The 13310-nt window shown below is 38.8% G+C and overlaps 1 protein-coding gene across 6 annotated transcripts in view; it reads right to left on the reverse strand.

The window, feature by feature from the left end:
- Window positions 1–13310, reverse strand: part of PAK2 (p21 (RAC1) activated kinase 2) — a 75971-nt gene that overhangs the window by 21264 nt on the left and 41397 nt on the right. For 5 of the 6 annotated variants that reach the window (XM_037908630.2, XM_037908632.2, XM_037908631.2 and 2 more), the window contains 7 exons: window positions 11018–11228; window positions 5519–5619; window positions 4531–4681; window positions 3548–3579; window positions 2854–2961; window positions 1059–1188; window positions 183–246 (listed from right to left, as the gene is read on the reverse strand). In XM_037908630.2, the coding sequence (XP_037764558.1) occupies window positions 183–246; window positions 1059–1188; window positions 2854–2961; window positions 3548–3579; window positions 4531–4681; window positions 5519–5619; window positions 11018–11204 (773 nt within the window). In that variant the 5' untranslated portion in view covers window positions 11205–11228. The remainder of the gene's footprint in view (window positions 1–182; window positions 247–1058; window positions 1189–2853; window positions 2962–3547; window positions 3580–4530; window positions 4682–5518; window positions 5620–11017; window positions 11229–13310) is intronic. The other variant, XM_043522600.1, reaches the window with a different exon arrangement.

The following is a 13310-nucleotide window of genomic DNA, read 5'->3' on the forward strand; positions in this document are numbered from 1 at the left end:
AGTCCCATAAAGGAACAGATTCAAAACTTCTATCACTGTTTGAAGTCCCCTGCATCTGATTATTACTGCTTATACACGGACATTTCTGCTTTAATAAACAGTGGCAAAAGGACAAGAGTACATCACACCTTTAATACTAGTTCATTCACTGAAAAATTTTGGATAGCTCGACAAATACTCACCCCTGCCCAATTTTTTCATATCTGGTGTATTTTTTCTTGGGATCTCCTATGCTCACAATAGTCCCTAAAAAAATTCCACACAAAACAAAGCCAACCAGTGATTTAAGGAGCATTCTTCACTTTTTATTAGAGTACAATGTGTGCTTTTTTCTTTTGATTCTTATGGTAATAAAAACAGAGCTTTTCATACAATTAAATGATATTCTTCTGTATGACATTTGTGACTTGTAACACATTTGTGGGATGAATCAGTAATAATCCAGTATTTGTACTGCCTATTCTAAACTAAGTCATTGCCTGCTTTGTGCTAGACAATGGCATTGGTTTGCTGAATGAGTGCATCTATGAAGGTTATGGAATTAGGAACAGCAAAAATCCACTGTATTCTGCACTAAAAGGAACACCTCCGTAGAAGCTGATCACTGTGCCACAAGTGCGACATTGACCCTAAAACAGCTTCAAATGGGGAAATTTTGTTTACTTGTTAATTTCCATTCTTCAAGACCAGTCCAGATGCCTGAATACAGTTCCTCCCAACTAGCAGATGACAAAAAATAACCAAGTCTTTTGGTTACATCATCCTTATATGAAAAATGGGGATGATGGCTTAGTCAAAAGACAGTCATTTGTCTCCATTTCCTGGCTAACAGAAACTACAACCAAACATCTGTACAGATTTTTTTGTGATAGCCTCAGATCACTCATCATGCTGATTTGATATCTGCAGTCTTTTCTGTAACAGACTCCAATAGGTATTATCAGTTCAAAGCAATGTGCTGATCAGGTCTGCACAGACCCCCTCCCATATAAATAATGGAATTACTGATAATTAGCATCAATACTGGAGTTTGTATTTAAAAAAAAATTACAACTTACGTAGCTTTTCCATGATGTCTTCATCTGACATTTTGGTCTTCTTTTTCTGCTTGTCAGCCGACTTGGCAGCACTATCACAAGAGTCACCAGCTGGTGCAGGGATAGGGTCAATTACAGACCGTGTGTAAATCTGTGGTGAAAGAAGAACACTCACTATTAGAACTCAGAGTTCTCTTTGCAACCACTGACTTTCAGGTTCAAAAGTGCCATAAATTCTTATCTGACCACTAGCATTGTTTCACTTAAAACTTTTGGAACCAGGAGCCACTCATTCTGAGAACTGCTGCTTTTGAACATTAGCCAATGTGGCTGCAACACTACTTGATTCTGAAAGACTGACCTGGAGATTTGCTGGACAGTGCAGATGGCTAGGGGTCTATTTACTCAGGAAAGAGATCCCTGTTGCCTCTAGCTTCTTTTCTACAGCTGGGGACTCACTGCAAAAGCTGTTCTACAATGTAATTGGTACATCATTGCTTTGCTCTGCCAGACTGGTGGAAATCTCTTCAAACACTGCAGAAGCATGAATTAAAGAGTCTGGTACTCACCTCCATAAACTGTTAATTTGAAAGCTTATTTGGAAATACAAACATTACTAAGCATAGTAGTCTAACCTCCACTTTTTTTGCAAGGTGGAGGGAAGGCTTTCTACCCATTTGTTCTCTAACAGGACTTCCTTATTACACCATATGCTGGAATAGAGGCTAGGGTTTAACTGCCCCTTCATCCTTTGTACATTTTCTTATTTCTTCAGTCTCTCCTCTCATTATATGATTCCTACCCATCATAAACTGCTCTTTATTTAACTGTGGCACAAATCATCTGAAAGGAGATTTTGTGAAGTAGTAAGCTATACTAAAATGAAGATGCAGCAGATACCTTTGCACAGCCCAATCTTTCGGTCTTGGGGAGCAGAAGATAGTTCACGTGTGTCCACTAAACTACCTAACTATTCATCATTTGAAAAATTACATAAATTGACAGTTATACTTGCTAATGTGGCAATATTTACAGATCTTTAGACATGTAATGTTCCACCTATATTCTTATTTAAATATCATGTGGCCTATTCCTTAAAGCAATATTCTGTGAACATTGTATACATTCCATACCTACCCTTCAGACAAAGCAAGGCAACAGTGGCAGAGAGGGAAGAGAAGATTACATTTGGCCTTTATAGGAGCGGGGGGGGGGGGGGGGGGGGGTTTCTCTGGAGGGAGGGTGGGGGGGGGTGAGTTAAAAATGGTGCTAAAGCTTAACTAAGAATTTAAGTGTTTAAGTTCTCACATAAAATTTAGTACTAATAATATTCTTGTTGGTGGAATAAATTCCCAGACTTAACTACAGTGCAGAGGGTTTTTTGTGATGGGATAATAGAAAAAAAATCAGGCACGCAACATGTGAGTTTAAGTTTTTTAAAAATGTACATTATCCACAATATCTGGGATTTGCTAGGGGCATTGGTAAAGTTTTCTAATGATCCTCCTTATAATGTGTTTTAGAGGATGAGGAAATAAATTTGGGATTTTTTCAATGTAGCCCTGCAAAATATAGCACTGATTTGGATACTCCTGGTCCAACTGGTACCTGAGAGGTAGCTATACCTAGGAAAAAACATGACTTCTAAAATTAAACTAATATACATAAAGTGACATTTTGCAAATAATAAAAAACTTCCCCATCTGTTGTGGGCAGGGACCATGGGAAGAGGTCTGCAATAGACAGAACAGAAAGTAATGTAAAAAAAAAAAAAAAAAAGCAAAAATTCCAGAGTAAATTAAAAAAAAATACTCACTGATTTTGTATGATCTGGTCGAGGGGCAATAACCGGAGGAGGAACCTCTTCATCATCGTCATCATCTTCTGCTACTGCTGTTGAGGGCTCTGAACCTTTGGCATTGGGCTATATTTTTGTTATTGAATGGAATAACGTGGAAATAAAATATTAATATATTAGAAGCAAAGCTGTTATTCTTCCCAAAAATTTTAATCAGCTTATGAGTTTTAAGGCATTTTTAGAATGAGGATCCAGGAATTCTTAGCAATTTAGAACTAAAGTAAGTATGCTGAGAGACACAAAAGTATCAGTACATGTATTACAATATTCAGTTTATTATATTTCATTGATCTATATGTTGTTCATGATTTTAACAATACTTTTATAAAAAAGAAATATCTGAATATTTAAATTACCTCTTCTACTACTCTAAGTTGCTAGAAGCATACGTTAAGTATTTCTCACCATTCTTTAAATAATAAATAGACATCCATGGAAAGCTTTTAGCAGACACAGAAGTATTCATAAACATCCTTAAAACTAAACCACCTACTGGACACTTGGTTTCCTGCGGGAAACGTCGGTTAAAAATACAATTCAATAAAATGTTACTCAATTTATTATGAAGTATATAATATGAGATTTAAATTAATTAAGAAAAACACTAATTGAGTAAGCCTGGAAAGGTGCAAGCAATAATAAATACACTTACTGCTGGTGTTCCTGAAGCAAAACCATCTTTTTCTAAAAACAGCAAGAAGAGTAATAAGTGAATATATATAATTAGTGGAATAATAAATAATAAAAGTGGACTTTATAGAAAACATGAGCAACACATCAGGAATATGGACAGTTCATGAGATTTCCCTGCTTCCAACCAGGTGAATTTTCATGGTTGATGAATGAAAAATCCTATTTCCCTGACTAGATGCAGACAGGTGTTACAAAAACTTCTTCCCCCCCATAGGTCAGGCAATATATATTTCAAATCCTGACCTGCTACATGACTGGATCTCACCTGAATGGAGACTGTTTTGTCAAATTGTGCATTGGTTTTCATATGCATATGAGAGAGAAGATTATGACCAAACTGATAAGGCAAAGATGTGACAAACCCTTATCACCAGGCTATTTTTAAAATAGAAATCTTTTTGATTTAAACAGCTAAAAGGAACTGCATACACTGGAAAAATACAGTCAAATGTTTTTTCCAGCCATTTACACACACATGTCTACAACTTGCATTAGAAGTGATAAGTTACACTGAACCTTTGGTCCTGTCATTTGGGAAAGTTGAGTCAATGCAAGTTACTGCACAGTAACTGTCCGAAATCATGTTCTGACTAGAGATAATGGGAGTAATAACCCCTACAGAACTTAACCAGTTAATCTTATAGTTCTACCGTCATAAAGACAGGCCATTAATTAATTGATTTTAGCTGAGTGGTACGGCCATTTTGAATTATCCTGTTGCATTTGTTCTCTTACCCACCTGAAACAGGAAACTGACTGGACAAAGAGTGCAACTTTAGTGGAGCCTTTATTTGGTAGTGTTCCTTACCCATTAGATACTAGTTTGATTCTTTGGCATGGGCCTATCTTCCCAATTCTAAGTAATGACGTACAGGGAAGAGCAGACTGTATTGTAAGAACCAAACTCTTCTTCTGAATGTCTCGTATGTACTTGTCTCTCACCTGGAGCGGAGAAGCTCAGGTACTTCTGTTTTGCTGTGTCTTTGGAGTCATAGAATTTCAGCACATCTAGTACAGCCTGAGGGTTCTTCTTCTGCTCTAGCTTGGTGATATTTGAGGTCTGTAGCAATCGAGCCCATTGCTCTGGCATTCCCTGAAACAGGAGACAACCTTAATACGTAATATTTTTAAGTCATTTAAAAAAAAATTGGAATGGATTTTCTTTCCACATGTAAGCATTAATCTGTGATTCTAAGTGACTCAAATGTGGTGGGGGTTTCAGTCACTGAGTTGATCACGTGTAGGTGACAATATAAACCAAGCCTTCAGTTAAGCTAGCACAAACATTCAACAGCTCTATCAGGTCTTCAAGCCTACTGAGGCACTTCAGGAAGAAGTTGTGTTCCTCGCAGCCTCCTGCCCCTACACACCCCCTTCTCCTAGTAAGGTACATTAAATCGACATTCCCCATTCATCACTCAGTCTGATTTTCTATGTATATATCTATTGTAAATGGAAGTGAACTAATCAAAGTGGCTACTTCATTTTTCTACAGGCTAATAGGAATTCTCACTAAAGGTTCTCCCATGTGGTATAAAGTAAAGCATTAGGATTCCAGTGACTAATATTAAACATTTATAGTGAAGTAACACCTAGAGACCAACGAAGGTCTTGGTGTGGCAGGCATTGTAAATGACTTGTGACGGAGATCAGATTTCAGAGTAGCAGCCATGTTAGTCTATATCTGCAAAAAGAAAAGGAGGATTTGTGGCACCTTAGAGACTAACAAATTCATTTGAGCATAAGCTTTTGTGAGCTCACGAAAGCTTATGCTCAAATAAATGTTAGTCTCTAAGGTGCCACAAGCCTTCCTTTTCTTTGTGTGACGGAGAGTAACAGACTAACTTACACCTTATTCTTAAGTGACACATTCTCACTTCAGCAAGGTACCCTATGGCTTTCCGAACAGCTCTAGGACAGGTATACTTACAGTGAATTCTCCAGTAACAGCATCAAAGCCAACATGGATGGTGTGCTCAAAGTCTGATGGAGGAGAAATTTCTGGCCTTTCCTTTTCCTTTTTCTTGCTTCCTAAAAGACGACATTGAAAACCATCCACTTAAATTCAGAGAACATTCAGTCACAAGACAGAAGATCCCCAAGGTCCCTGTTTAATACAATGATAATCTTTGAGCAGTAATATATTCTTTATATTTATTCTGAAATTTGGACATGAACATTTCATAAATGCATGGAGCAGACTGTCCTGCAACATTTTAATTTTAGTTTAAGTTTCAGTGTAAGAACTGCTAACTCATTGCACTGAAAGTTATTATTTATATTGTAGTAGCACTCAAAATCTGAATCAGAATCAGGACCCCATTGTGTCAGGTGCAAAAAAACCCCAAAAACACTAAGTCTCCAGCCTCAAAGAGTATCTCATTTAAGACAAAATGCAAAAGTGGGTGTAACAAGCCACCGAAGGGGAAAAGGGTGATGAATCAGAAAGATTAATAGGTATAAGATCATGCAGTTAGATAGATGAACTATGTGTACAGCCTTATTCAGATTCAATTACATTTTTAAATTAGCTATTTTCTTAAACTATTAGATTATTTCCATTGCTGTCTAATTTTAGGCTTTTTACAAAAATCTTTGCCTCGTCCCTTTTTGTTTATATTTTTAAATTAAAATACTAAATACAAATCAGTTCCATCGTTGCCCTTTTTTTTAAGCTGGCCGTACTCTGCTCAAGGTCCATTTTTATATTATCTCCTCCACAAACTATCAAGCTTCCTTTAAACTAAAAAATATACCCACAATTAAGTTAGTGACACCACAGGAAAGCCAGAGGCACTGACTGCTGCTTCCACAACCCTCTTCTTCCTCCCAGGAAGAGTATGTGTCCTTTAGTGGTCACTCCCTAGTGTAGGGAGAAATGGGGGTGGGTGAGGCTTTCATGATCTCTTTGAAGAGAGGGGACTGGGTAACAGGGCATGGGGGAGCCTGACCTACCATCAGATATGTTCAATGTGTGATCTCGGAAACGACTGCAGATTCTGACACTAGGTCCACTTACTGATAAACAGCTGCATTTATTCTAGTGCATAAATCCAGAAATAATACCACATTGTGCTTATTATAATAAATAAAGTACAGTGCATTCACAGCACCGATTGTTAAATACCTATTTCTGTATGACTTAATTATTGCTTTACAAGTTTCCAAACAAAATAAGCTTCTCGGTGAAGGCGACACTAAGTTTTAAAATAAACATTGCAGCTCAAATTACATTTACTTTGTTTTAAAACCACCTTAAGATGAAGGATTATGTTAAATTTCAGTCCAGGAAATTAAAAAAAAAGTTAAGTTATAAGCAACTCAAGTAGCACCACTGCAACTTTATCTGTAATGTGTCTATGGAGATGCAGAAATAGGGGGAACAGCACATGCTAGGGTTGAGCAAAGTGGGCCAGACAATGGTTAATAAAAATAAGACTTTATCCATTGGGGTTTCACAGTTGGGTATTCACTCAAATATGGAGCTATCTGAGGATTTGTTTCTAATTACCAGCTTTTACTGTATTTCCAATTGTACAGACCCTCACACTAACAGGAAAGGAAAGAGGGAATTAAAGACTATACTTACAACTGAAAAGCCATGTGGCCTGCCTACAGCTGAACAATACATTGGAAGACATTGCTGTTATAAACAGGATATCTTTTATATGGCTGCACAGGTCTGGAAGCCAAAATGTAAATAGATTGTCAAATGCTCTTATAAAGAAAAAATACTTCAACTACAGGATTAGGAAAACTGGATTATCTCTTTATTTGAAAGCATTAGAGAGCATCACTCCTTGCCCAACCTTTTGCTGCTAATTGTGTGGAAACAGAAAATGACTTATGTTCCTCAGAAAGACTGCAGGTCTGAAGCATTTGATAGCTTCTAGAGGACATAACTTGGTGTTCAAATCCCCAGGCATGTGCTACACAAATAAACCCTTCTTCTTTCAATCAAATACACATCTTATTAGTACACTGGGCAAAGACTCTAAGAACCATTGCTCCACCCACATGAACAACAGACCACAGAAACACTTTAAACAAATGCAGGCAGCAGAACTCAGCCAAGAGGCTGGATCAATGAGTCATACTTTGGCAGCAGGTACTTGAGGCTCAATTAACAAGGCCACTGTGAGGCCACACTATTTCTGAACCTCTGATTATATTTGCATTACAGTTCTGTATTTAAAAGGGACTCCTTTGTTTCAAACCATAAATCGGTTTAAGATATGGTCGCTTATTCTAACAGGAGCTTAGAGTGTTGCAGAAGTAGTAGTGTTCTGGAGCCTCTGGAGAGGAGGGAGCACACTTCAGGCCATTTTCCAATTACCCTCATGGTTGAAAGGCTTGAGAGCAAGACATGTACACAGCACTGCTCAGATGGAGGTTAAAATACAGGATCTTTCAAGGTGATGCTAATGGGGAACAAAACAAGCAGAAATGTAAAATCCTGGAGAAAACCGAAAAGGAGTACTTGTGGCACCTTAGAGACTAACAAATTTATTTGAACATAAGCTTTCGTGAGCTACAGCTCACTTCAGAAAACCATAACCGCTGATTATAAAATATCAAAAAACACTAAAAATGCCCCAAATTACACTGAAGGAATCTTGGCTTAGCCACTAATAAATATTCCACGCAAGAAAGCCAGCAAATACGCATAGTATACATTAGCATGACCAAATGTCTGGAGCCAAAGTGTAGAATGCTTATTTTCCTATTGCAAGTTTTTAACACTATATACAAAGCCAAGTAATATAGCAAAAGAACTGCTGCAGTTTCTGGCTTGCATGAAAACATGACACAGTACGTGCTTGTTCTGACTTATTCCAAGGATGATCACTTAAAAAACCAACAAGTAGAATACCAACGCTGAGTGAACACACCAAATACTTATTTTGACAGGACTGCACCACACTAGAGGCGCTATAGTTATAGTGGGGTGTTGGAATTAAGGTTGAGAGTCAATTACTTTTTAAAAGGCAATTAATTCTACATGCTCTACATCCTCACACTGACTCGGATTGTCTTGAAATTTGCAGTCCCTCATAGAGGTGAGGGGTAGGGTTAGTGTTCCAAATCTGGGATCTTGAAAAACCCGGCATTTTATAAAATCACTTGGTTCTTCTAATTTGTTTTGTACACACCTTAAACTAAGGCTCTGATCTCCCATAAACTGATCTCAATTGCTCAGGATTTACCTCAGTAAGGCACGGAACTCACTATCCCTCTGAGCGCTATTCACATAACTCAAGTTGCGTAGCTTAGATTGACTTTCCCCTTTAGAGTAGACAAGGCCTTAACTGTTGAGGGCTTGTCTACACAGGGAAACTGACAACCACAGCTGCTGGATGACTTTCTTGTCCGGACACTATTCCAGAATAAAAGTGACCTTTTCCAGAATACTTACTCCACTCCCAAAAGTATACCAGTTAATGCCTGTTATCCATTGTAGAGAAACTCCAGAAGAATACTGAAAGCTATTCTATGAATATGCATGATCCTGCCTCTGGGGTTTCTTCTAAAAGGTAAAGCATAGTCACGAACTGACTGCTATTGGAACAGACAGATGAGTGAAGAAAGAACTGCCTTAGGGGAAAAGACTCAATATAGTGAATAAATTATTAGAGGAACAAAGTCTTTCCAAGCACGGTGATGAAACCTGTGTCAGCATGACTGAAACAGTGCCGCTGGGTATATCAGGCATAACAAGAAGCAGGGAGGGGAAGAGCAGAACCAGGAGGCATTAGGAGGAAATATATTAAATGGAAGTAAAAACAGTGAGGCTAAAACTGGGTTCCTAGTAATAATATCAGATAGTAACATGTTACTGTAGACCAAGGGTGGGCAAACTTTCTGGCCCGAGGACCACATCGGCATTGCAAAACTGTATGGAGGGCCGGGTAGGGAAGGCTGTACCTCCCCAAACAGCCTGGCCCCCGCCTCATATCCGCCCCCTCCCACTTCCCACCCCCCTCAAAACTCTCAACCCCCGCCCTGCTCCTTGTCTCCTGACCGCCCCCTCCCGGGACCTCTGGCCCTAACCACCCGCCGGGACCCCAACCCCTACCCAACACCCTCCCCACCCCCCGTGCCCTGACAGCCCCACCAAGATTCCCATGCCTATGCAACCCCCCTTGCTTCCTGTCCCCTGACTGCCCCCGCAGGGGCCTCCTGCCTCTTATCCAACCCTCCCCCCCGGCACCATGCTGCTCAGAGCAGCAGGAGCCACAGCCAACCACACCGCCCGTGCTGCCCGGCAGGAGCGGTGGGCCAGAGCACTGGTGGCGTGGCACACTGAGGCTGCAGGGGAGGGGAGACAGCAGGGGAGAGGCTGGGGGCTATCCTCCCCAGCCAGGAGCTCAGGGGCCAGGCAGGACAGTCCCGCGGGCCGGATGTGGCCCACGGGCCATAGTTTGCCCACCTCTGCTCTAGTCCCTCACCCACAAAATCCAACCACACTGATGGCAATACATTTAAAATAGCTCTATTTTAATGTCTAAATATTTGCTCCTCTACAGTGAGGATTTCTAATTCTCAGATATTTGTACATACTTTGTACATTTGTACATAGTATTTTTTAAACACATGCTTAGCAGATATAGTAATCTCCAAAGGAGAATACCCAGGCAAAAAAAATCAATTCAATTCTAAAAGGTTCAGCAATATATTATGTCTAAAGGAGACACAGATTACACGTGTAACAGGATTTATTTGGTATATATCCTGATAGCAAATTAATTTTGTGATTTTAATTTTTTCCCTACAGTTCTGAAATGCAGGGAAATTTAAGTTAAGGCTAAAACCAACTTCCAGGGCTGTAACTTATTAGGCTTTGGCAAGATCTTGCTCAAATACAATTTTATAAATGGGGTGCATGTGGAAGAGGAAAGGCTAGTTCGTTATTTATTTGCATTGCAGTGGCACACAGAGGCTCCAAAAGGAGATCAAGGATCAGGGACCCACTGCATTATACATGCACGTAACATAAAGGGCTTATAACCCAAGTGTAGGACTAGAGACAAAAAGCAGACACTATGAAAAGTAAGGGGAACAGAAGGTAAAAGGAGTTTTCTGAAGGCTGATTTAAGATGGTAGAATGGAATTTTATTTTGGAGGGGTTTTCTACCATCTACCAACTTAGTTTTAGTGTTTCTCCCTGCAACACTCCACGTTCAAGGGCCTCGAGATGCAAAGGAAAGTTTCCTCTTAGCCAAATCAAACGTGTGTCCTGGACATTAGCACTTCCTTAAAGGAGGTACCATCTGCAGTTGGAAAGACTAGAATAATGAGATCTGATACTCAAGTCCATGATATGAAGATTAGTGTGTGTTTGCACCACTTGCACAGCCAAATGAAAGAGCAAGGAGAAACGTATCCACTACTCATGGAAGATGGTTTTGTCTGCTCTGAGGTATCTTACCTTTTTCAGTGCCAGAGAAGATGGAGATGATTTTGTTCCTAGGTTTTCTCTCTTCTGGTACAGACGGCAGAGGTTTCAAGCTGTGGTTGGTAGACAACTGGTCTTTGCCCCCTGAACTGAAGATAGTACTGCTCATTCGGACGGGAGGGGCTGGTGGCTTATCTTCCATTTCTCCGTTATCAGACATGGCTCTTAATGGCTAGACAAAACTCTGAAATGGAAAATAGGAAACAAGTATAAACATGACTGGCAAACGTAAGGTAATAAAAACACTAGAAACAAATGCTGGATTCCTTCCAAAATTACCAGAAAAACTTACTACAAAGGATGCACTTCCTCTTGAAGGTGTATTAGGCATGTTAACTAAGCTAACAACATCATCTAAATCTCCAAGTCTTTTCTTATCCATTTTATAATTAGGCTTTGAAGGATATTTTTATCTCTAGGTGTCGTAAATGTCAATTTCCCCGTACACAAACTGACAAATATATTTTCATCAATAATAAAAATTTACAGATAGGCAAAGAAAGGAAAATGCTGCTTGAGTACTTAGAGTTTGATTTAAGCATATTTACTTTGTATATTTTGAAATGTAGTGTTGATAATTTGTGTTTCAACTGTTATAAAGTTTTAACCTTTTGAATCTCGATATCTACTGTTAAATAATTGTCTGATCCCCACCATAATTTCCTGCAACTGTGAAAATTTAAATCAATAATCAAAATGCTTAAAACCAAACATCAATATCTGTTGAAATTTTAAAAAATTGAATTTTGCCAAGCCTATTTATAATGCAGGCTCTTTGCGGCAGGGACAGCATTTAGATCTCACACAATGACAAACCCTTAGCTAACACTAAAGTAGACATTTAATGAAAATAGTGTTCCTCCTCTCCGCCTAGAAGCACATTTGCTACTACTTACTTTTGAATGGCCTACTTTTACATATGCTGACTACCTTCTTAGTACAGACTGCAAGAGAAGTCCCAAAAGTAAACCATGTCAAAAAGTCAAACTAAACAATCACAGAAGACAGATATGGAAAAGACCAATTACAATAATTCCAGCCACCACCACTTATGAATGATACAAACAGAAAGACATTTTATATGCACCCTAGAAGCAACACCTCCAATACAAATCCCTTGCAAGACACACTACCCCTATTCAATGGAAAAGGAATGACTGAAAGAAAACCTGGCCAGAAAAGCTACCATGTCCTTCCAAAATAACCATTGGTTAAATGTGACTGAACTCTACCTCAAAAGCAATCCTTCAGCTGTCTTATGGATGAGGCTGGAAGTGGCTTAATATACATCAGTAATAAATGTCATCTGAAACCAGCCAGTTCCACTACTGAAAGTCATTTTGCCTTCATTTCCCAGTTGTAAAATAGGTCTTCTCACCTCTGGGAAATGCTTCAAGATTCTTGAATGAAAGGTGCTCTCTCAGCAAAAAGTAATTGACCCAGACTGAAAAGCAGCTATGATTACTGAAGCATTTAGCATCCAATACTGAAACATGTCAATTAAGAAAATATTCAAACTTGGGAGCATGCTGAAACAATTTTTTATTGTTCTTCAGCAGGAAATTTTACGTGGTGGGATTTCCACAAGCGATAGCGATAATAGCCTTGAATGTCTACAGTGCCTTTAATTCGGCTGGATCCCAAAAGGCTTGATTGCTTGAACTGACTGTACAATGTACACATTTTATTTAAAAAAAAAAGTATTAATGCTTTAAGATGAAAAATCTGCAAATGAACAGTTAGAGACCCAGACAATTCAATTTTCCCAGTTCATAAACCTTCACTCACTCTCATTCCAGAGTTACACTGCCTAAAATTTGCAAAAGTATATTCATAATTACTAAGAGGTTGTTTGAAATGGGTTTTTTTTAATAAATGAGATTTGATAATCTAGTAATTTGTTAACCTGTTTTTGTGGATAAGAATTTTTGCAAATTGTAGGAGGTAATGTTAAAATTGGGTGGGCGGTATAAACCAGACGGGATGAACACAAGATGATGAAGAATTAAAGGCAGCGAGCAACAGGAAGGATCCCTGAACTGTTAATTGCCCAAGAATTTAGCATTTTGTTTTTTAAGAAATGTTTAACCGTTAAAGTAAATAGGAGCTGCTCAAATGACAAGACAGAGCTTCTTGTCTCCTGCAAGACAAAGATAAACCAATGCTCTTAGCTTCTTGATTATTCAGGTAATTGAGACAATTGAGCTAGAACACAGGCACAATGTTGAGAGCTACTAGTGCTTGGCTGCTACTGGGATTCTTATTA

Source organism: Chelonia mydas, chromosome 9 (genome assembly GCF_015237465.2).
Source record: "Chelonia mydas isolate rCheMyd1 chromosome 9, rCheMyd1.pri.v2, whole genome shotgun sequence".
Taxonomy (NCBI): domain Eukaryota; kingdom Metazoa; phylum Chordata; order Testudines; family Cheloniidae; genus Chelonia; species Chelonia mydas.